The 22,530-nt window shown below is 40.1% G+C and overlaps 6 protein-coding genes across 10 annotated transcripts; 4 read left to right on the forward strand and 2 right to left on the reverse strand.

The window, feature by feature from the left end:
- Positions 1-2: 2 nt before the first annotated feature.
- LOC137731057 (uncharacterized) lies at positions 3-4,177 on the reverse strand. 2 transcript variants are annotated; one of them, XM_068470127.2, is made up of 9 exons: positions 3,749-4,177; positions 3,208-3,552; positions 2,903-3,118; positions 2,000-2,646; positions 1,749-1,845; positions 1,606-1,659; positions 1,407-1,525; positions 983-1,173; positions 3-872 (listed from the first exon to the last, which is right to left on the reverse strand). In XM_068470127.2, the coding sequence occupies exons 1-9, from the start codon at positions 4,022-4,024 to the stop codon at positions 235-237; spliced, it is 2,583 nt and encodes an 860-aa protein (XP_068326228.1). In that variant the 5' UTR covers positions 4,025-4,177; the 3' UTR covers positions 3-234. The 2 variants fall into 2 exon arrangements, with proteins under 2 accessions (XP_068326228.1, XP_068326227.1); XM_068470126.2 differs by having other exon boundaries at positions 3-875; positions 3,749-4,158.
- A 291-nt stretch (positions 4,178-4,468) lies between these two features.
- NDHL (inorganic carbon transport protein-like protein) lies at positions 4,469-6,083 on the forward strand. 2 transcript variants are annotated; one of them, XM_068470326.2, is made up of 5 exons: positions 4,469-4,728; positions 4,814-4,903; positions 5,194-5,304; positions 5,383-5,477; positions 5,776-6,083. In XM_068470326.2, the coding sequence occupies exons 1-5, from the start codon at positions 4,606-4,608 to the stop codon at positions 5,921-5,923; spliced, it is 567 nt and encodes a 188-aa protein (XP_068326427.1). In that variant the 5' UTR covers positions 4,469-4,605; the 3' UTR covers positions 5,924-6,083. The 2 variants fall into 2 exon arrangements, with proteins under 2 accessions (XP_068326427.1, XP_068326428.1); XM_068470327.2 differs by having other exon boundaries at positions 4,520-4,728; positions 5,197-5,304.
- Positions 6,028-10,548, reverse strand: LOC137731222 (uncharacterized). Of its 2 annotated transcripts, XM_088687436.1 has the most exons (11): positions 10,439-10,548; positions 9,343-10,065; positions 9,102-9,239; positions 8,204-8,389; positions 7,917-8,054; positions 7,693-7,811; positions 7,478-7,610; positions 7,270-7,399; positions 7,086-7,165; positions 6,840-6,974; positions 6,028-6,708 (listed from the first exon to the last, which is right to left on the reverse strand). In XM_088687436.1, the coding sequence occupies exons 2-11, from the start codon at positions 9,862-9,864 to the stop codon at positions 6,469-6,471; spliced, it is 1,821 nt and encodes a 606-aa protein (XP_088543562.1). In that variant the 5' UTR covers positions 9,865-10,065; positions 10,439-10,548; the 3' UTR covers positions 6,028-6,468. The 2 variants fall into 2 exon arrangements, with proteins under 2 accessions (XP_088543562.1, XP_068326425.1); XM_068470324.2 differs by having other exon boundaries at positions 9,343-10,548.
- Positions 10,549-11,649: 1,101 nt separating this feature from the next.
- LOC137731694 (protein BCCIP homolog) lies at positions 11,650-16,607 on the forward strand. 2 transcript variants are annotated; one of them, XR_011068282.2, is made up of 11 exons: positions 11,699-11,884; positions 12,709-12,868; positions 12,958-13,031; positions 13,203-13,427; positions 13,623-13,832; positions 13,937-14,002; positions 14,085-14,171; positions 14,250-14,303; positions 14,663-14,774; positions 14,880-15,088; positions 15,775-16,607. XR_011068282.2 is itself a non-coding variant. In XM_068470879.2 (10 exons), exons 2-9 carry the CDS (start codon positions 12,718-12,720, stop codon positions 14,759-14,761), a joined length of 966 nt encoding a protein of 321 aa, XP_068326980.1. In that variant the 5' UTR covers positions 11,650-11,884; positions 12,709-12,717; the 3' UTR covers positions 14,762-14,774; positions 14,880-15,189. The 2 variants fall into 2 exon arrangements, 1 of the variants encoding a protein (XP_068326980.1); XM_068470879.2 differs by lacking the exon at positions 15,775-16,607 and having other exon boundaries at positions 11,650-11,884; positions 14,880-15,189.
- LOC148689799 (DELLA protein GAIP-B-like) lies at positions 15,984-16,694 on the forward strand. The gene has a single exon (XM_088687437.1). It carries the CDS (start codon positions 15,984-15,986, stop codon positions 16,440-16,442), a length of 459 nt encoding a protein of 152 aa, XP_088543563.1. The 3' UTR covers positions 16,443-16,694.
- A 2,308-nt stretch (positions 16,695-19,002) lies between these two features.
- On the forward strand, positions 19,003-21,945 carry LOC137730843 (DELLA protein GAIP-B-like). The gene has a single exon (XM_068469831.2). The coding sequence runs from the start codon at positions 19,691-19,693 to the stop codon at positions 21,593-21,595; it is 1,905 nt and encodes a 634-aa protein (XP_068325932.1). The 5' UTR covers positions 19,003-19,690; the 3' UTR covers positions 21,596-21,945.
- Positions 21,946-22,530: the final 585 nt, after the last annotated feature.

Below are 22,530 nucleotides of genomic sequence, written 5' to 3' on the forward strand. Positions count from 1 at the left end.
TGTGCCGAAATGATTCCCTTTAACACCAAATATTTTGCATTCTGCTTGTATAGTAGCAGGGCAAGGAGCTTGATTACAATCAGATCATATACTACGGCATCAGCTGCCCCGGTACACATTTAAGTTCTCGACGGGAATTAAGCTCGCCCTTCAATTCAAGGGCAGACTTCATAGTATAAAGTTTGGTAAAAATGGAAAAATTATATCGTGACTATAAGTTTTGGCACTGTCTCCTTATGTAGGTAGAGTCCTCAGCAAATGAAGTGCCCGATTCCACTGTGGTCTTTGTGATAGGACAATTCTCCTCAAAACGGGAACTGCTCCAGCAGCTATAATTGCCGGATGGTTCTCACTGTCCATGCTCAGATTATAAAGTATCGCCAAGCATGCTTCAACGGCACTCTCACTCCCTTGTTCAATCAGTTCGACCAACGGAAATATACCTCCTTGGGAAGCAATGGCTCGAGTGGAATCAACCACCCCTTCAGAGATTATTCTGTTGAGTTCCACAACTGCAGCTTCCTTTTCTTCTAGAAAGAATGAGGTTTTTAACTGCTCCATGAGTCTCGGAATGGTCTCGTGGAGAGTTACTTCCATGTTGATTGGGTCCTCAAAATCTAGTCTGGGACCAGAAAGAGAACCAAGTTTCACCAAACAAGCAGCAACCCAATCTTTGTTGTGAAGGGGGATATTAGACTTCAGGATATCACCGAGCAATTTGGTGAAATGCACGGAATCTATTTTTTGGCAGAACTTCTTAGAGTCGAGCAGTTTTGTAAATAACCGGGATGCTGCTGATATAGCATGACCAGCTTCTTCAACTTCAAGGGCATATTTTTCTGGCTGTTGATTATATACTTCTGATTCCGTGTCTGCTAAATACCACATACCAAAAGTTAAATAAGTATCAAATCTGTGAACAAACACTATTATTACTTACCTTCCAAGGAGTTTTACCATAAAGGAAAAGAATTTCCGGTACCTTCAAGAATCTTTTGCTGGAAAACAACATCTAAACCAGATTCAATACCCGCTGAAATGATGGTGTCCATGCTTGGGTCAATAACTGCGTAGAACTCGAGGATAGAAGCAGCTTTTGTTTGCAAACTTGGGGTTGGGGTCTTTAATGTCTCAACAAGGCGAGCAATAACCCCAGAGTCAAGCACATTTTCGCTATACAGACAGAAGTCAAAACTTTACTTGGTCTTTTTTTAAGAAGAACCAGATAATCATGCACTTAAAAAACAGTGAAGCTTAAACATTTGCATTTTGCGTGAAGCTATAGTAATACAAATTTTGCCTTTAACATATGATAAAATGGAAAGAAAAAAAAACAATTTAAAGAATATAAAGGCAGTTAAGCATCATAATCAAGCACAGAAAAATAAGAAGGGGGGACTTCAAACCTGGTATTAGTTTTTGACATGGACATATTAGCTATATCTCCAGTCATTCCCGTGGAACCATAAGGACCCCTAGCTGCATCCGATCCCTTTTTTGATCCATTTCGTGGTCCATCATAAAACTGGAATGAAACAACATGCTTGGTGAGTCAATTGATAACTATAAGGTTTCAAATAGGTTATCAATAAACAATTGACCAACCTTTGACTTCATTTCTTTATTAGGATCTGAGATCCGGGCAAGAATATCCAACGCCTGCATTACATCAATTATTCGCGTGATTAACTTAAACTAGAATCACTTCAAAGATATAGCGATTGACTAAAAATAATATGACGAATGACCTTTTCCATCAAGATGTCAGAGATCTGTGGCTGCTTTAAAAGATTAACCAAAGGATCTCTAACACCCTCAGCTTCAATTAACTGGCAAACAACATTGCTGCATCATTCAAAACAATAACTTTATCAGCTTGCAGAGGCCAAGTTAGTTGTCGCCTCATACAATTCCCCTGTTAATTTAGTTCTCAAAAGGATTTGCATTTCATTCAAAACATAAAGAACAAGAGACTTAAAAATAGTGAATGCTTAATTACCTGACAGACAACCTCTCTAGTGCTCGAACTGCCGCCAGTACGACGGCATTATTCTTACTGTCTAGAAGATGTACTAAAAGCTTAACTGCCCCAGCTTCTCTGAATGCTATCCGTATATGTTCATTGATAGATGCATCAGCAATTGCCTCTGCAGCTCTTGCTATTGCAGACTCGTCTTCAAGTCCAAGAATCAAAACCAATCTAGCCACACCATCTGTCCATGGCAAAAGTGTGAGTTGTTTACCGGTGGTTAATTCAGACTGTTTTTTATCATCTTCCAGTTCAATGGCCCCAATACGAGCAAGAAACTGTTGCTGTGTCCGTCCAACAATCGCATTCATCTTGGCTTCCTCTATATTTGCCTTTTTTTCATCAACATGTAACCCAAGGAGTAATTCAGAAGCACCAAACCTGGACGGAGTTTTATAAGTCTGTTCAATCTCCACACCATCTGGTAAACTAGGCCATGAATACAAACCCGGCCTGAAGGACTTATAAGCAGCTGAACCAATGATGGGGACGGGAACCAGACCTTCCTCCACAACAAGAATTCTGTAGTACTCATCCTTACATAGTTCTAACAAAGCATTTCTTGCCTCCTTTCTAATTACTTTAGATCCTTCAACGTCAGTTCTTAAGAGCTTTGCCTGCATCATTAAAAAAGCAAATTAATCCATAAGTATCATATAATCAAAAACATTAGAAAAGGGGGATTCGTAACTATGATATAGGGATTGAACTGCTTAATACTTTGTTTCACATGTGATGGATACAAGATAATCCCAAATCAACTACTACGTATCAAAAACCATTGAAAATGAAAACCGGTACACTTAACTAAAGCCATTTGATCCAACTTGAAACTAGATCTACTACAACAAAAAATGGAAGGGGAAGTCTCACCAATTTTGGTATAACACCTGCTTCAACCATAATGCTGTGACTAAAGTGACTTAATGACAAATTTGCCAACAACCCTCCGGCTGCTTCCTTCACCTTTACGTCCTCATCATCCACGGACTTAACAAGTAACGGCAAGACATCACTGTTTGCAATTTTCACTCTGAACTTCTCATCCACAGACAAGTTCCACAAAGTACATATAGCTTGTTCCTTCACCTGCAGAAATGTTACAACAATCTACGTCACTTTTCTACATCAAGAAAAATGTGGAAAGCAATTCCATGAGCGAGATACCCATCCTATACCTCAGGATTCAAAGACGGTCGATTTAGCAACCCGGTTATCTCTTCAATTGCTCCACTCTGTGCTACCACATCTCTATACAAATTAACAAGGGATATCGACCTTAAAAGGCCAGCAGCAGCTTCACACGCAGAACTGGACTCCGATCTCAGCAAGTTTACAATGAGGTTTATGCAGCCAGGAAACTGCATAATGGCTTCGACATACTTCTTTCCTCCAAGTGAGTATTTCCAGAGTGCCACTATTGCCTCCTCTCTATCAAGGGAATCATTATCCAGCCCGAGCATCCGAATAAACAAGCCGACATACCCATCACCCAGAGAAGTACTCTTTATCTCTTTAGTGTCCTACAAATCAAGAGTGGCGAGAATCAGAATATCAAATTTCACATTTCATCCTCATGAAATATAAATTTTTGGGTTCTCATCCTCGTGAAATATTAATCTTCTGGGTTGAATTGAATCCTCATGAAACATATTAACCACTAAAAAGATTAATTCTTGATAACAATGGAAGTATGGGGATGAAATTATGAAAACTTACGGTGGATGGTTTAAACTGTTGTGGGGTGGCATCCGCCGCACCGCCGCCGTCGCTATCACTGACCCTTGTGAGGAATTGGCGGGAAAAGCGTGATTTGAGGTTGAGGCATTGGAAACGGGTTGAATGGAAGAAGAATGTTGGCCTTCCGTTTCTGGGTCTGGTGGGTTTAGCTGCAATGACTTCCATGTGGATATGGGTGTTTGAGATGGAGAGTGAGGATTGGAGGAGACAAGGCTGCTTCACCGTTAACGACGGTTGGGCTGCCGAGGCCAACATCTTGGTCCGATTGAGGCAGAAATTGGAAAGTTGCAGACTTGCAGAAAATTTCTCCTATTCAAGACTCAATCTTTTAGATTGGTTTGAGTTCTTGGGTTTTATGCCTTCTTTTTTTTTTTTTTTTTTGGGTATCCATTTATATTGGTAAATATCAGATGCCGCTATCTACCCACTTTTTTTTATCCCTACATAATTCTTGTTAAATTTTATCGTTTAATTATTTTTAATTCATTTAATCTGATAGTTAAAAATTAAACTTTGACAGATAAAAATGAACGTGCGGAAGCATCATCCTTTTAGTAACAATAAAATTAATTTCTTTGCATAAATGGTATTTAAATTGTAGTTAACAAAATTGAACGATTTTAATTATGTTATGTAAGATAAAAATTCGTTAATCACGTGTCCGAACAAAATAAATACACTAGGCACACATTTAGTTTCACCCAATTATACTAGGCACGTGGCGATATTTGTTCATTATTTTAACTTTATTCGTCAAGAAACTCCATGCATTTTCTGCCATGAAACTCAAACCATAGGGATAAGGAAACAGAGAGACAGAGAAACAGAGCTCTAAAATGAGCTGCTCATTCAGCTTCCAAATCCCCCAGGCGCTGCCTTCTCTCGGCCGTTCCCGGCGTTCTTCTTCTCTCCCAATCGCCTCTCAACACAGACAGCCCAACAATGTCGATCCTCAAAAGGTACGAGCTTTCTTCCTTGGTTTCTAGTTTCCATTCAAAAATTTTATCAGATCATTAATGAAGATCCAAACTTTTGCTTTTTCAGACAGTCGGAAGCATCCGTCAAAACCCAATTGACTGTTTCCACCTGAAGAAATCGAACTTGGCAATTCAAGTTGGAGCAGTTTTGGCCACCGTAAGCCACTCATCATCTCTACTTCTAATCCTGCTTACCCTTTAAACTTAAAAGGTTTTGAATCATAGAAGCGCTTCTTGGAGAAGCATTTTATAAGTAGATGCGTCTTCAAGAAGCATTCTCAGACTCCTCCGGGAAGCATTTGAATTTTTAATACAGATTTCAATATACTTCTAGTAAAAACACTTTTAGCATAAGCGCGTATGAGCAGAAGTTTTTTCTACATAAGCATTCCCAAACAAGTCTAATTAGTGATATTTTGGTGTTGAACTCGTTCGGAACTATCTCAGCAGATTGAGCAGCCTGCATTTGCCGTCACCGGAATCAACTACGAGGAAGATTTGACATGGGTTTTAATACAGTCCGGAGTTGTTGCCTTCTGGTACTTCCTTATCATGCCAGTAAGTAATTCTTCTTCTCTTTGTACTTTTATTTTGTAACATGGAGCTTTTGAGAGAAGCACTTTTGTGTGATTGCAGCCAATCATCATGAACTGGCTTCGGATTAGGTGGTACAAGAGAAATCTTCTAGAGATGTACTTTCAGTTCATGTTTGTCTTCTTGTTCTTTCCTGGGTAAGTGACTTTTCCGTCATTTGGGTTTCTTCTTGATTCTCCTGAACTGCCACTCTAATTTGAGTATCTGATTTCCGCACACCCCTGTTTATCTCTGACATTTCGATTAAATAAATCAGCCACTCTAATTTGAGTATCTGATTTCCGCACACCCCTGTTTATCTCTGACATTTCGATTAAATAAATCAAATGTGAATGAAGAGATATAAACATGAGCATCCGACTTTAAATCCTCTCTCCAACATCGAGATTTCAAGTACAAAATGTTGTGATTCAGTTATTTTCTCCCATTGTGCAGAGTAATACTTTGGGCACCATTTCTGAACTTCAGGAAGTTCCCACGAGATCCATCCATGAAGTACCCTTGGTCGAAGCCAGACGATCCTGACCAAATAAAAGCTGGGTTTCTAAAGTACCCATTTGCAGAACCTGAAGATTACTCGTAGAAAATACAGACGTATTTCCGTACGCTGCGACAGATGCAGCGGAACATGTACAATGTTATATCTCAATGACACATATTCGATACATATGAACTTAAATCCACAACTTTAATGAGTGTAACGAAGAATCAAACCTTGAATTCAAATTCCTTTTCGAACAAAACACTGATCCGAGAATACAGATTTGTATCCGTCTCAAAGTTCTCATGAACATATCGCTGGTATTTGTAGATGTTAGCGGTGAATAACTTAAAAAGGATCTAAATAAACATGAAAAGTTGCACCGAAAACAAAAAACTCAAATCAAATTAAACCTTGGAGCAAGTATTGACCTTCAACTACGTCTAGTTCTGTATCCCGTCGGGATACAAGCATAAATAGAGCTTCCTGTTTGTCGCCACCTTATTCTGGAGTAAATCAGCAGAACTTTTCTTCATCATACTCAGTTTTGTAAGAGAAAATTTTAAGTCGGTACTTTGCACCGTCAACTTCTAAACCTGCTTCGCTCATGCTGCTACGGTAGGATTTTCAGAACTGGAAATCACAGTTCATTCAAAGAAAGAGCTGATGGTCGCAGTTAGTTTCTTCAACTCCAATTCCCAAGATTCCATGTTCGGGGACATGACAGCAGCACCAACAGCCAAGGCTACAACAGCAACGGCCAGAGTCTTCTTGAACCCGCTACCCTGTGATAGCTTTGCCAATAATGTCTTACAATACTTGTCTGCTTCCTTGCTAAGCTTTTCTCGGTGTACATCCTCCGCCTCACCAGCCAATGCCTTCTTATTCTACAAGTAATAGTAGTATTCAAATAGTATAAAACAAGTTAATTAATACTTCGCGTATGACTAAATCATATAAGAAATTGTATACAAATATATACAATTAAAATTTAAGAAAATAAAAAGTAAAAAGTTACCTTGCGCATAAAACTTTTGAGAGCTTCCCTCATAGGATCAAGAGGAGAGAGGTTTGCAGAATGTTCCTTCCATTGGTTAGAAAGTTTCTTCAGAACAGCGACACTCACTTCTAAGTTTTCCTCGTAGACCTTGTCCTGTTACCATTTGATGCACAACACAGAAATCAGATTGTTAAATTCACTAATGGTGCTGTTTCAAACCCAAACATGAATGCAATGATGCTGAGGAGAAGCAGAATATCTCACCCACTGCTTGAAGCAATCAGCATGTTGGGTCAAACACCAAATGAAAATTCCAGTTGCTTCATTGGATAGCTCAGGTATACCTGCGTGAAACAGAATTATCTCAATCCCATTTTAAGAACCTACGATTTTTCCCTACTTAGGAAACAAAAACTACAATACAAAGGAAGACAAGAAATTTACGTACTTTCTCCTGCAGCTTTGACAGCAAAACTCATTATCTGCTGTGAAACTTGTTTCATTGCTTTGCTTCCAGGGGCGCCAGCTAGAGCGACCGCTTTTAGGGTTGGATATATAGCCTCGAACCTTTCGGTGGCCTGTAAAAAATATCATGCGTAAGTACAGTACAATGAAAATAATTTATATTAAGTGAATTTGCCCTTAATAGTAATTACCTTTACTCTAGCTGAATGTGCAGGAAAGGTAACTCCCATAAGTATCTCTAATGCAGAAGGTGGCACCAAACGCTCCCCCTTCCTAACAGCACTATTTACTAAAATAGTACGAGCCTTGGGCATAGACAGAATTCTGCAACCAAAGTAACAAATTTTAGAGTTGAAGAATGTAAAGGCAAGCAAAAATGTTTGAAGCAATAACCATCTTTTAATACCTCTCCACTAACTGCAAAACAAGATCACGGGACTGTGGATTACTACTTTTTCCACAGACTAGAGGCAACACATTGCGGGCCCATGCATGCAACCCAACGGCGAGGTCCCCTTGACTAGCCTACACAAGACATTTTTGACATCGATTAACATTACTATAAGAGCTAATGTTTTTTTTCCATGAAGAAAGATCACTAAAACCGGTATTATATTGTTAACCACTTACCTGAACTATCATCCATATAATTACTGGAAGCTTATCTTGTCCTTGATACTTTGAATTTTCTCTCAGTGTTGGCAATATACTAATCAAGACATCGGGTTTTCTTCGCAATACCATTGCTACAACCACAAATATCGCAACCTGCGATTTCAACAAAATTCAAGTTTGCATCAGCAGTCGAAGAGTACATATTTGTGAAGGTTCAATTGCAAATTATACCTTAACATTAACAATGAATATCAAACATTTCCTGGACAAGTAAAACACAAAAACAAGGAGAGGGGAATTACCTGAGATTTTGAAGACACATTCTGCACAGCCTTCTTGCCCTTTGTGCCAGAAACTTGGCTCGCTAGGTCTGCAAGAATGCTGTCTAAGGACCATAATATAAAAGACCCAAGGGCCTCAACGGAACGCTGGTTGATCCAGTCAATTGATGTCTTATAAACATCCTCAGAAATATGAGAAAGGGGGATCTGTTAAAAAAACACCACCAAGTGATTAGGTTGTCCAGGAGCATGCACACTCAAATTTGCTTCCACCAATAAGTTATTAAGCCCCATAAAATGGAGGTCACAAGCAAGAGAATCCGTAGAACAAGATATGTTACTTGCCCTAATTATCCATCTCGCAAATATCATCCTTATCATCACAGTATGTATATTAGATTAGTGCATTCTTTCAACAAATTATAAATTATCCACCAACCTATTCGCCTTTGAGACCATAAATACCACCTCTACCATTACCCGAAATAATACGCACAATTGTTTTCGGGAAGGAGCGGAGTTATATTCAGAAGGAAGTGTGCTGAAAATCGTTGCAACCATATGGAGAAGCCCCAAAAACAAGAGACAAACAGCTAATCTCAACCAAACATCCAACAAGATCAACGAGGATCAAATTTGTTCAAATATATAACTAAGGAGAGAGAAGCTTTCCACGGATTTGTTCGAATATATATCTAAAGAAAAAAGCTTTCCGCAGATTTATTCGAATATATATCCAAAGAGGAAAGCTTTCGACGAAATTTTTGATATCATTAATATAAATGCCATTTGAAATATTGAACAGAAAAGAGCATAATGCACAATGGTAATGGTTCACATGCAATTCAACCCCGAAAACAGATATTCGACCTATTAATCAATGCATCAGGTATTTAAATGAATAAATTTCAAAACTTACATCGGCAAGCTTGGCCACCGATGACTCCTTGAACATCTTCACCCATGGAAACTGAGAGGCAGACACCGCAGAGAATGCACGGCCGAAATAGTCCGCGAAACGCATCAGCTGTATGTCCTCCTTCGACTCGTACGACGCCTATTGCAATTCAAAATCCCCAAATCAATTAAAACATTTGGAATTTTAAATCGAATTCAATTGAAAACGAATAGATCGAGCTAGATCAGAGCATAAAACTCACCGAAATGTCAATGAGGAATGCTGCGAGATCGTTCGCCTCGTCGATCTTAGCCGCCGCCTCGGCCAGTGTGACCTTAGGCTTCTTCGGCTTCTTAGGCTTGGATTTCTTCGCCTCCTCGGCCTTCACGTTCTGCGCCGCAGCTTCATCATCGCTATTATCCCCATCCTCGTCGTCGGACCTGAGCTTCGATCTCGCCGGAGCAACATCGTCGAGGTCGACATTGGCCCTCTGAGCTTCGAGAATCCGCCGGCGCCGGTCCTCCGATTGTTTCTCCAGTGACCGGAAAACGCCGTTTCCGTTGGCGCTCGCGATGCCGGGGACGAGCTTGTTCTGATTGTTGATTACTTCGGCGTTCGATTCCTTCTTCTTCCTCGGGCGCTTCGCGGTGACCTTCTGCCAGCCGTGGTCGTTGTTGGCGTGGGTGTGATGGGTATTGTTGTAGTCGTTTGCGGCGGTGGATGCGGCGTCGAGGTGGTCCCCGTTGGCAATTGATTCGAAAGCTGCAGCGTGATTTCCTTCCATGATTTGGTTGTTGGTGTTGAATTTTCTCGGGAAGATTGAAAGAGAGAGACAGAAAGGAACCGGAACTGGGAAAATTGAGAGAGAGAGAGAGAGAGAGAGAAACGGTGGGAGTGAATTTAATGGCGTTGACTGGATGAATCTGACCCTTGATTTATAATAAAATTACATCAAATACCAACCGTTTGGATTTGTAATCCGAATCTGAAAATAATTAGTAATTGATAAATCAATTAGTCCTAATCTTTTTTGTTGTCGGATAATTAGTCCTAATGCTTGTGGTGTAATTAATTAGATACGACTGTCACGTGGCTAATTTGGAAACACACAATTATCCAATTAACTGGAAATATGGGTTGGTATGTCATATTTGGTATTCCAAAATTGAACAATTTCTAAAATTTATTTAACTCATTTGTTAATATCACAACACACCTCAAACACTCCATAATTCCTAAAAATTGACAAAGATTATCAATTTGTTACATACTCCTTAAATGAGTGAAATACAAAACAATTAGTCCTTGGAGAGTTTGGAATCGAAACTGAAAATGAACTTAAAATTTGAGTGGTTTACCTTTCAAAAATAGGAGTTCATTGTGTTGCTCGGGTTATATTGATATCAAATGTTACAAATAACGCTCAGCTAAAGATTACTAATTCTTTCTCATCAGCTGTGTGACCCCCTTACAAAAGGTTCACACCTCTTTATATAGGTCATTCATGAGTACATAAAGCCTTGGGCTCACCTAATCTTCCTTTTCTAACATTTAATGTGCCACCTAACTGGACTAGTATACTGACTTTTTTAACTGCTAGTCGACATTTAGCGATGAAGTGACATTTACTTAGTCGGGATGACATGTCCTTCTAAATAGATATGTGTTAAGCGACTTGTTCAGCCCTGATTAGTCAACGATATCACTCCGAGCAGCGACCTGACCACTTTTATGTCATGTCCTAGACTTTTGCTTTTGATCGGTGATTGACTTGTTGCCTAATTGGTGTATGAGTAGGCCTGCTCCTAAAGCCTTTTGCCATAAAGTTGTCAATCTTTCCGCATGTCTTTGCTTGTCGGAAAGTACTTTCTATTGCTCAATTGGACCAGGCTGGTGATGGTTGGCTCTAGCGCTTGGATGTGCCTTCTTTATAATTCCCCTAGGCCTTGGGCTTCTTATTATTTCTTGGGCTTTGACTTTTATTAACTCTTTTGAGGTCTCTTTCCCGGCCTGCTTAAGAGCCAAAATAGGTGGACCAGTTTATGGTTAGTCATAACCTTGCAAAGCAACTCTTGATTACATTCAAGTAATCTTCCCCCCTTTTTGTTTGTTCTTGATTTACTAATTTTTGGACAAAATTTGTAAAATTGAAAGAAAAAGAAAGATTAGCAATTTTGATAGAGTAAAATGCATCAAGAACAAACACACAAACAAAAGAGTAGAGATCCTAACTCGAGTTCAAACTCTCATGAATTCATTATTTACAATCGTTGATTCTGTTTTATCGTACTGTTTGATTAGGGAGAAGAAAATACATTACCGATTGTCGCCTGATGTAACACCACAACAACATGGCAAGAAGGATTAGTGAACTGTGCCGGAGACTGAGACAATTGTAAGCTTCACTTGGAGACTTTGAGTTGCTATGCGACTTTGTTGTGTGCTATGTCGAAATTGGGGGTTTTATGTCGTTTTGTCCTCCTTTGTTGTCGTTTGTTTTATAGGCTGTTTGGATTGGGCCTCGTACCTGTGTGATGCTATATATTGCTGCCGGCCCGAAAACAAAAGTAAAGAAAAATGAACTTCCATATTTACCCATTCGGCTTATCGACAATTGCAATCGTGTCATAACCTAGTGCGGCTGCAAGTCGCCGATCAGTCTTTCTGCAAACTCTCGCCGCCCCAACAGCTTTGCTCTGCCACCGACTCCCCTCCGTCCTCTACCTGTCAGACTCCCGCCGCAGAAGCCCGCCGCTGAATTTGGGTCCTCCTCCTTAATCGTGTTAGCTCCTTTCCTGTACGGGGTAAGTTTCTCACTCGCATTATAATCCTTCTATTCCCTAGCCTCGTCGATCTCGCGTTTCCTCCTCTACTCAGCCAATCCCATCTGCAACGGAATCCAGCAGAGAGGCTGTAAAAAGACAGCCGTCGGATTGCTGTGCTTCGCGCCACTCCTTCTCTGCGGGTTTGGTTGCTGTGCTTCGTGGGGTGGAGCTCGTCGTGGCTTTCCACATGTTAGAGAGGTCGACAAACGAGCAAGCCTCCGAAACCCAGCCTCCGAAACCCCATCATCATTTTGAATCCCTTCACCACCAAATCCCATTTTAACCAAACAAGAACCTCCAAAACCCCATCATCTCCCTTCACTCCCTAATCCCGTCATTGGCTAATCCCTTGGTGCCACCAAATTCCTCATCCAAACGAATCCTTAGGGATTAGGGTTTAGGGTTTAGGGAAAAGCTTAGCTGAACTAAGCCAAATTGTTGCATTAGTTATTCCATCTGAGCTAGAATTTGTTTGTTTTTTCGCCCCAGCGGTGTGAATACGAAACTATAGCTGCGTATTAGTAAGTGATAGAATTGTATCAAGAGAGTTCCAAATGTGAATTTTATGAATTTAATTACTGTCTGTTGACTGTTGCGTTTTTATGCGTCCCAAAGTGAATTCGGTTCCTGATTGATGTTGTACTTCTTTATAAACGTATAGATTTTGTGTGCGTTTATTTTTTATAGGTGATGGTATGTAGGGGATATGTTTTACTTTCTCAGCTGTTTGGAGGTGGGAATTTTGTTTTTTATTGTATGCTGAGCTGACCTTCAATCTCAATGACCTGAAACTTACACAACAGGTTATCGAGATGCCTCGGAAGCCAGCAAGGCATTGCAGGTATCAGCCTCTGACATTTTCCCCATTTGCTCGTCACATTGCTCATGTTGCCTCCAGCTTCATGGACAACCACCGAAGGCACGGCGCAGACCTCCCTGAAAATACACCACCTAATTCCACAGGTATTACTAGGTATCACTTTATAATTAACCCTCCTATGTGTTAAATGCTTCGGAATGTACATACCTATCTCTCCTGTCATGCGTTTCAGGTAATGGTTGGATAAAGAAACCTTCGGAAATCAAGAAAGAACGGTCCACATCTTCTGATGAAGAAGAGTTTGATGTGAGCAAATTCTTCTTGTACTAATTTTCCATGTTAATGGATGGGGAATTCTCATAGCGCCCATTATTCATACTGTATTTGAATACCAGAATAACTGAGATACAAAAATGATTACCCATTCATATCGTATCTATTAGTATTTTTATGAGAATTTGGTTCTTATCTTTGAAGGGAACTGTCCAAGCAGATTTTGCTTTCTTTGATCCAAAACCTGACGACTTTCATGGAGTGAAGACGTTGCTTCAGACATACCTTGATGATAAAGAATGGGATTTGAGTGGTTGTGCAGACTTAATATTGGAACAGACCACTGTAGGAACTGTTGTTAAAATAGAGGATGATGAAGATAATGGAATTTTCGCTCTTGCTACTGCCCTTAACTTGGAAAGATACAAGGCAAGTGATCTATACTCTTATTTAAGTAATTCAAATGGCTACATCATTCTGCCATTTATCCCTAGATCGGCATGTTCTTAGCTTTACATAACTTTTTTCCTACTATTTTTATCTTTTACAAGTGACAGTTTATATTTTTGCTCTTCTTTTTCCTACTATTTGGATCCTTGAGTGTGTTTATTTGATTCTTATTAGGGCTGTAAATGTATTACGGATGTTAAGGAGTTTCTCCTTAAAGTATGTCAAGAGAAGGATGTGAAAGATGACCTGAGATCACTTTTGGGGAAGGAAGCAAAGAGTGTGGGTCTTTTGGTCTCTCAACGGGTGACAAATTTACCTCCGCAGCTCTTGCCACCTCTTTATGATGCGCTCTTTGATGAAGTCTCTTGGGCTACAGAAGATGAGGTTAGGTTCGATGATATGGGACTGATGAGCTTATATCTGTTTTCATAGATGCTCGGAACAAATTCTTCTACTTAACTAACATTTTTTTGTTTCACCTTTTGTAGCCAACAGAGGAGCTCCAGAATTTCTTTCGTTTTAATGTTTACATAATAGTCAGTAAAGTCTACAAGGTATGCCATTTAAGCTGAGCTCTCTCTCTCTCTCTCTCCCTCCCCCCATCTTTTCATTTCATTTCTGGATGCAAAAATACAGCTAAGAACTGCACACCAGAAAAAGGGCGTGATTGTCAGTGAAGAGGCAATAATATATATAAAGCCAGAAGATGAAATTTTTCACGAGGTACTGATCATTTGCCATAAGCAATGTTCCATGTTCCTTGCGTTTCATTCACTAATTGTTTTCTTAAATGCATTTCAGCTGAGCACCTGGTCCTTCGAGTTTCCTTTGCACACTGAGCAGCCAACTCTTGAGGCAAGTAGTAGTATTGGCAGCCTGATTTTTTAATATATCCTGAAGTTACTATATGATATGTCAACAAGGATTGAAAAAAAAATAAATTAAAAAAAAAAAAAAAAAAAGCTTGGAGTATTACCTGGACCATTGCTATTAAGTCCACATCCCACACTTCTCTCAAATAGGTCCTAGCATTTTCACGACACCTAAACCAAAGTACCTTGCTGAAGACATTCAAACTATCACAGATATGTCTAACTTTTGGTGATGCAATTAAGGTTGATTGTGTGGTTGCATGCACGGCTTAATCGTTGTGATATTGTCGTCTTAATGACAAGCTAACCGTTTCTGTATACTTTTCCTTTTTAACCATGCAGCTAAGAAACTATCAGCAAATGGGACTAGTCATGGCTGTTAAAGCAGACCAGATCCCAACGTTCCGACAACAGATAAAATCTCTAGTAGATGAATCATGATTCTAATTGAAAGGTTTAGCAAATTCTTTAATTAAGTGCCTTATTTATCATCTCTAAACTCGTCTTTAATGGATACCATCGTTCCTGAGATCATCCTAACTGCATTATCTCATTGCAGGTGTTGCAGGTGCCAAATTTTGATGTCTTTCTGCCGGTGCCTGAGACGGTCCCTCACTAGGTTCATCTCAAAAAGGGCGAAACAATGAAAAGCAGATATGCATTGAGGAACTTGTCATCTCATGTTATTATCTTCGAGTTCTATCTGAATCGAAGGGAAAATGGCAAAACAACGAAACCATCTGCATTTTCTTAGAAGTAGAACTTAAGGTAAGACACCAAAGAAAAGCACCATTTTTGTAGAAGTATTTTGTGAGTTGAAGAATTTTTTTGGGCAATAAGAACAATATACATGGATTGTTTTGTTTGAAGTTCTATGCACACAGATAGCGCATAATTACATACACAATGTAGTCGATGCCTTCCGTCCAAACCCCCCTTGCTCAATTATTATTTTTTTTTTCAAATTTTAATTTAATTTTTTAAGTATTACCCTTTTTTTAGTATATTTTAAATATTTTTATTAAAATTGATATTACTATTCTAAGTTAGAATAAGGAGATGGGGAGGGTTTGAACTCGGAATATAGTACTTCATATGGATGATCAATAGATTTAGTGTTATGATTTGTTTTCTTTTGTCCTGTTTCTAGACCTCTAAATTTAACGTACACAAAATGCAAAAGAACTCGAATTTAATGCACACTATTTTAAGAAACTTGACTACGTCTAAATCTTCACTTGTCGCAAGCTTTAAGTTTCCGTATTTCTTAATTATAATTTTAAGAACCGAAATCAACCACATATGATAAACATGTCACATTGACACAAAAACTTGCACGTTGGATTGGATAGGTTCGCTAAAATTTTACCTAAATTTATTTACCAAGCATCCGATTGACGAAGTATAAATGTGGATGTCTACATACTCGCCACTAACCATAAACAATTTGTTAGGTTTTTGTTTCGTAACTTTGCCTATAAAACAATGAGCAAACAGAAGGAACAAGTTCATAAGGAGAGAACATACGGAAAGTAGTACTGCTGCCTCGAGGACATTGGCACACTTACCGAATCTTGTCAATATTGTGTTTTATTTACTTTACATTTGACGGCACACATCACGCACACGTCAGTATCCGCCGCCACTGCATACAGACCCGTCCATGGCTTCCACCACAGCCGATGGCAACTGCGGCAACGTCAAGATGTGGGAAGACGAATCCCAGCGAGTCGATGGCGGGATGGACGAGCTTCTGGCGATGTTGGGGTACAAGGTTCGGTCTTCGGACGTGGCGGATAATTCTCAGAAGCTTGAGCATCTTGAAGAATTCACTGGTTGTGTTCAGGAAGATGGACTCTCTCTGCTCGCTTCCGACACCGTTCACTATAACCCGTCGAATCTGTCGACGTGGGTCGAGAGCATGATGTCGGAGATAAACGTCCCGCCTTCTAATTTCGATCCTTTAACGGGCGGCGTTGTCGCCGGTATACAGCCTAATCAGCAGCAAGTCCAGCTCGTCGACGACGCGTTTTTAGCTTCGGAGAAGTCGTCCATCTCCACCGTCGATTTCCAGGGTCAGCAGAAGAGCAACCCATTAGCGCATCACCTCTCCAAACCGTAATCGAAGACTGCAACTCTTCTTCCAGCTACTACGACTTCAAAGAATGTTTTTTGCCTTCTTTCTTTCGTCTTGTTTTTGGTCGTAAACCTAAAAAATGTGCTTAAAATAATTGTTTTTGGTTGTAAACCTAGAAGATGTGCTTAAAGAATCGATTTTTATTTTTCACGTTTACTTGCAAAGTTAACTCAAATAGTCGCTGGCTCAGTGTGTGTGGCAATCTATGTCAATGAGTAAGTCGAGTTGAGACTTCAATTTTAAATAGTGACAACTATCACTCTATTAAATCGTCAGATGCTTGATATAATTACATAAGCATAACTTACTTAAATTTATGAATTTAGTATAAATTATCATATAATCTAAATAAATTTATAATTACGTAAATTCATAATTGTGTTTTATTTACTCAAGAAAAGAGAACATGCGTTTTTCAAGTGGACGTGCATTATTTGGGAACATGAAATTCAATCCAAGTGGTTCTTACCCAAACAATTGACTACCGGATGTCAAAGAGTCCATAGTTTGGCAAAATTTTCCTTTCTGGGCCTCTAAATTTAATTTAAAGAAAATGAAAAAGGACTCTAATTTAATGCACATTGTTCTAATAAACATGACTGCGTCTAAATGTTCGCATGTTGCAAGGTTTAAGTTTCCGTCTTTCTTAATCATTAAGAACCGAAATCAACCATATATGATCAAACATGTCACTTGACACAAAAACTTGCATGTTGGATTAGTTTCCACATTAGTGAAACTTTGTCATCGCTAAAAAGCAAAGCAAAGAGAAAGATTGTATAAGTCCGGGGTGGTTCTGAGAATTTGGGAGCATTTGGCGAGTTGAGTTATCCGACTCTCGGCTTTTTGTACATTGATATGTATAAAAAAGAATTCTTTCTATATCAAATATTATCAATAAAATTAATATCAAAAGAATAAAGATATACAAATATTACTTAAATATTACACGTTTTGTGTTTTTAGACAAATGTCTAATTAAGTTTACATAATTTAATTTTTCAACCAATTTTTTTTCAATTGACAAAATAGCTAACCCATTCAATATTTATTGTGACATAGTTGATCGAAGATAAGATTTGATCAACTTTAATTTTGAAAAACTCATTTCTGCATAAGTTACTGTAACTGGTATGGTTAACAAAAATCTATAAGGAAATATTCAAAAACTCAAAGTCTGTAAACTTCTTGTTTGGACAGACACAAAGTTTGTAATATATATATAAAGGGGAACCCCCGCCTACTTTGGCTATCCTCAGGGCTGACCCTGGATAATTCACATTAAATTTACCTAAATTTATGTTCCACGTAAATGATTAGAGAAATATTTTTCAATCTACCAGAGGGTTTGTTCCAGTAAACTAAGGGCAGGTTTGGTATTGATGTGCTTTGAAAAAAAACTGATTCTGCTGTGCTGTGAGAATAAGCGGCTGTGAAATAAAGCAACAGAGTGTTTGGTAAACTTTTTTGTAAAAGTGCTTTTGAAAAAAAAAAACAGTATTATAGTGTTTGGTAAACTTTTATGTAAAATAGATGTGAAAAAAAGCCGATTTTTCAAAGCTGGATTTTGTAGCTTCTTGTTTTTGGCTTTTTTTCACCCAAAACTGTGAAAAAAAGCTGAAGCTGAATGTTTACCAAACACAAAAACAGCTCCCAGCTTTTTTTTATACCAGTTTTTTTCAGAATCACCTCAGTACCAAACCAGGTCTAAGTGTCATACAATTGGTTAAATACTTGCAAAAAAATTTCAACTACTTGTATTATGACTTTTGGTGTACCGGATCATGTTTTTAGCACATTGAAAAAATTTCTCAATTATATCCGATTGGGGCCGATTAATGATGAATTAAAATGGTTAATTAATAGCAAACCACGACCATAATGAAGAGATGCGTTAACTTTCCGACGCGGCAATCACTTATGGTAATCCTTATATGCCCCTGAATCTCATCATGTCAACATCTTCATTCACGTAATTAAGTGCACATCAAGCCACCTAATCAATAATCAACATTGTTAATAATAATACTTAATGGACGTGTCCTTGTTAAAGGAACAGTGATCTCTTCCTTCTCTTCCCTTGACCTTTAACTAAGTAAAAGTAAAAGTAAAAGTAAACCCAGTAATCAACTAAACTTTTCACTCAAATGAAATCACGTGATTTCTCTTTTAGATGTAACATTATTGTATTGATAAATGCAGTTGCTACTCCTAGAGGTAATATCCTAACGATATAAGGGATTAGACGAACTGAGCTGCATATGATAATTTAATCGTTAAAATGGTGAAGTAATTTATCGTGTTTCTATACAAAGTGACTAGAAAAACCAACCCAACAAAAAACTAAAACAACTTATAAATTTAAAGAAGATAAATGCTAAGGAAATTCTTTCAAAATGAAACTTTTCATGAACAGTATAACATTTGACAGTTTATCATCAAATTCCACGCCAACATATAAAATATAGTACGAAAAACATAAAGTAGCCGATAGTTCATGAAAAGTCTCACGTTTGAGATAATCTCTTTAGCATTTCTCTTTAAAGAATGGAGAGCGATTTCTCTGTCATTTCTCCCTTATGCATTGCTTTCATGTTTTTCAACTATTACACTTAATGTACCAAATTGTGCTCATCCAGTCTAAAAAATACCTCGAATCTAACATCTGAGAAGAACATCGAACCAAGAAAAATTTGAAACTGTCCCAAATTACAATCAAATCACGGGCCCGTAGAGAAGTAAAAAAGAATCAAAGGGAGCAGGGGATCACTAGAATATATGAGGCTGCAGAGCCTGTGATTTATTTTTTTATTCTCCCCCAATAAATAAATAAAAGAGGTAAAAATAATTGTGTTCATGCTTATCTGTTTGTGCTGGAGCCTTGAGGAGTGGTAGTAGTTCATTGGAGGTCGCGCCCCCATCACAGTGAGCAACTTTTTTCATATTTATTTTTGTAATTTTTATATTTATTTCAATATTCCAAAAATAAAGAAAAAGGCGAAAACAAAAAAATACTATAACTGGCAAAGAGGCATCATTATTATTCTGATCTCCCTCTGAGAGCTAGCTGGTAGTGGTGGAAGTGAAAAACCAAGCAAACCTTCTTCCCCAATCCCCAATGCTCAGATTCTTCACCCATTGATAGCTCTCTTTGATTTCCGAGCCCTACCCACTTCTCGTCTCTCAATTTTTCGCAAACCCAATTCAACAAAACTGGAAATTGATTCAGAAAAATGAAAGGGGAGCACCAGACTCATCAGCTGAATCAGTACCCGCCGCCGCAGCATCCAGACCCGTCCATGGCTTCCACCTCCACCGGCGGCGGCTTCGGCAAGGCCAAGATGTGGGAAGACGAATCCCACCGAATCGACGGCGGGATGGACGAGCTTCTGGCGGTGTTGGGGTACAAGGTTCGGTCTTCGGACATGGCGGAGGTTGCTCAGAAGCTTGAGCAGCTTGAAGAATTCATGGGTTGTGCTCAGGAAGATGGACTCTCTCAGCTCGCTTCTGACACCGTTCACTATAACCCGGCGGATCTGTCGACGTGGCTTGAGAGCATGATCTCCGAGATAAACCTCCCGCCTCCTAATTTCGATCCTTTAATGGGCGGTGCCGTCGCTGGGATGCAGCCTAATCAGCAGCAAGTGCAGCTCGTTGACGACCCGTTTTTAGCTAGGGGGGAGTCGTCCATCACCACCGTCGATTTCCCAGATCAGCGGAAGAGCAAATCCATTAGCACATCACCTCCCCAAACTGTGTTCGAAGACTGCAACTCTTCTTCTAGCTACTACGACTTCAAATCTATCCCCGGAAACGCCGTGTTCACCCAAACCCGCCTCGACTCTCCGTCGCGGGAGCCCAAGCGTCTCAAATCCTCATCCGGGTCTTCTCCCTCCGAACTCCTCTTCAACCGCCCCGCCGCCTCTTCCCTTCCACAACCACAACAACCCATCTCCCTCCCCGCCACCGCCGAGTCATCACCAACCCGCCCAGCCCTCATTGTCGATTCGCAGGAAAACGGAGTCCGACTCGTTCACGGCCTCATGGCCTGCGCGGAAGCCGTCCAGCAGAACAACTTCAACCTCGCCAAAGCTCTAGTGACCCAGATCGGCTACCTGGCAGGTTCACAAGCAGGTGCCATGCGTAAAGTCGCCACCTTCTTCGCCGAAGCTCTGGCCCAACGAATCTTCCAAGTCTACCCTCAGTCGCCGATCGACCACTCCTTCTCAGACATGCTGCAGATGCACTTCTACGAGACCTGCCCCAACCTGAAATTCGCCCACTTCACCGCCAATCAAGCCATCCTCGAATCCCTCCAGGGAAAAACCAGAGTCCACGTTATCGACTTCTCGATGAACCAGGGGATGCAGTGGCCCGCTCTGATGCAGGCGTTGGCGCTCAGACCCGGCGGCCCGCCCGCTTTTCGGCTCACGGGTATCGGGCCGCCAGCTTCGGATAACTCCGACCATCTGCAGGAGGTGGGTTGGAAGCTCGCCCAATTGGCTGAAACCATCCACGTCGAGTTTGAATACAGAGGATTTGTGGCAAACAGCTTGGCCGATCTTGACGCGTCGATGCTTGAACTCAGACCGAGTGAGGTTGAGTCGGTGGCGGTCAACTCGGTCTTCGAGTTGCACAAGCTGCTGGCCCGACCGGGTGCGATTGAGAAGGTGTTATCGGTGGTGAAGCAAATGAAGCCGGAGATTGTGACGGTGGTGGAGCAGGAGGCGAACCACAACGGTCCGGTGTTCATGGACCGGTTCAACGAGTCGCTCCACTATTACTCGACCCTGTTTGACTCGCTGGAGGGATCGGCGAACAGTCGGGATAAGGTGATGTCGGAAGTGTACTTGGGGAAGCAGATCTGCAACGTGGTGGCGTGCGAAGGGGTGGACCGGGTCGAGAGGCACGAGACGTTGACCCAGTGGCGAGCCCGGTTCGGCTCGGCAGATTTCGTCCCGGTTCATCTCGGTTCGAACGCGTTCAAGCAAGCGAGTATGCTGCTGGCGTTGTTCGCCGGCGGAGATGGGTACCGGGTGGAGGAGAACGACGGGTGTATGATGTTGGCCTGGCACACTCGCCCGCTTATCGCCACCTCGGCTTGGAAACCCGCTTATAACTCGGTCATGGCTCACTGAGTCGAGTAGCGAGTTTAGTCAACTTTTAAAAAACTCGGTTCCATTTTTTTGAGTGCAGCCAAACACACCCTCGGTGGTGGTGGGGTTATCGAATGTGTCGTATGTCTGTGATATTCTGAGCTGGGTGCGATAATGAGATTGAGATTGGGACACCCAAAGAGGCCCACCATTTAGGTCCATTAGCAAATTGTGTGTCTGAGAACACCTTCCGTCTCTTTCTTTTTACCTTTTTTTTTTTTACTTCATTTTGTTGGGGGTTATTTTTGTGAAGCAAGAGCTGGATGTACGAATGTTTATATTTAATATATGGGTTGGTGGGAATAATAAAATAAATAACCCTTTTTCGACAACTATTGCCCATTGTTGTGTGTGAGTTTTTTTTTTTTTTTGTTGGGTTGACAAATAGTTGCTGTCCATCGTGGGTACATCAAGTGGTTAAGAGTGTTTAATCTACATTTGAAGCTATTGTGTATGAACCATGTTCTGTTAACATTACATGTACTGACTTGGCGATTTCAAGAGACTTTTAATTCAAGAAGTTAAAGAGTGTTTAGTTTGCATCCCTTTAGAGTTATGTGTTTGAATCAAACTCAAATAAGTGATAGCAAATGACTTGTAACTCAAACGACTAAGAGTGCTTTCGAAATCTTGTTTTGACTAGGGTAAGTTGCTTGTGGCTTGATGATGGAACCGAATTGGAAAAAGGTTGAAGAGCAGAACACTAGTTGAACCCTGAGATTATGATCTATCTAGGTTGGATTCCACTATCCACTGCCTATTGTTGTAGGTTGGGATAAGATTGTACCAAAAATAGTACTAGGCTACTGCCTAAACATGGTAAATGTCTGGTGACAAATTTAAAAAAAAAAAATATTTATTAATACAAGGATAATATGTGTGTGTGTGAGTCTTGGCACAATAGAGATGTTCTTCTT

The sequence above is a fragment of the Pyrus communis genome, chromosome 16, assembly GCF_041283825.1.
Source record: "Pyrus communis isolate YQ-2024b chromosome 16, ASM4128382v1, whole genome shotgun sequence".
NCBI lineage: Eukaryota > Viridiplantae > Streptophyta > Magnoliopsida > Rosales > Rosaceae > Pyrus > Pyrus communis.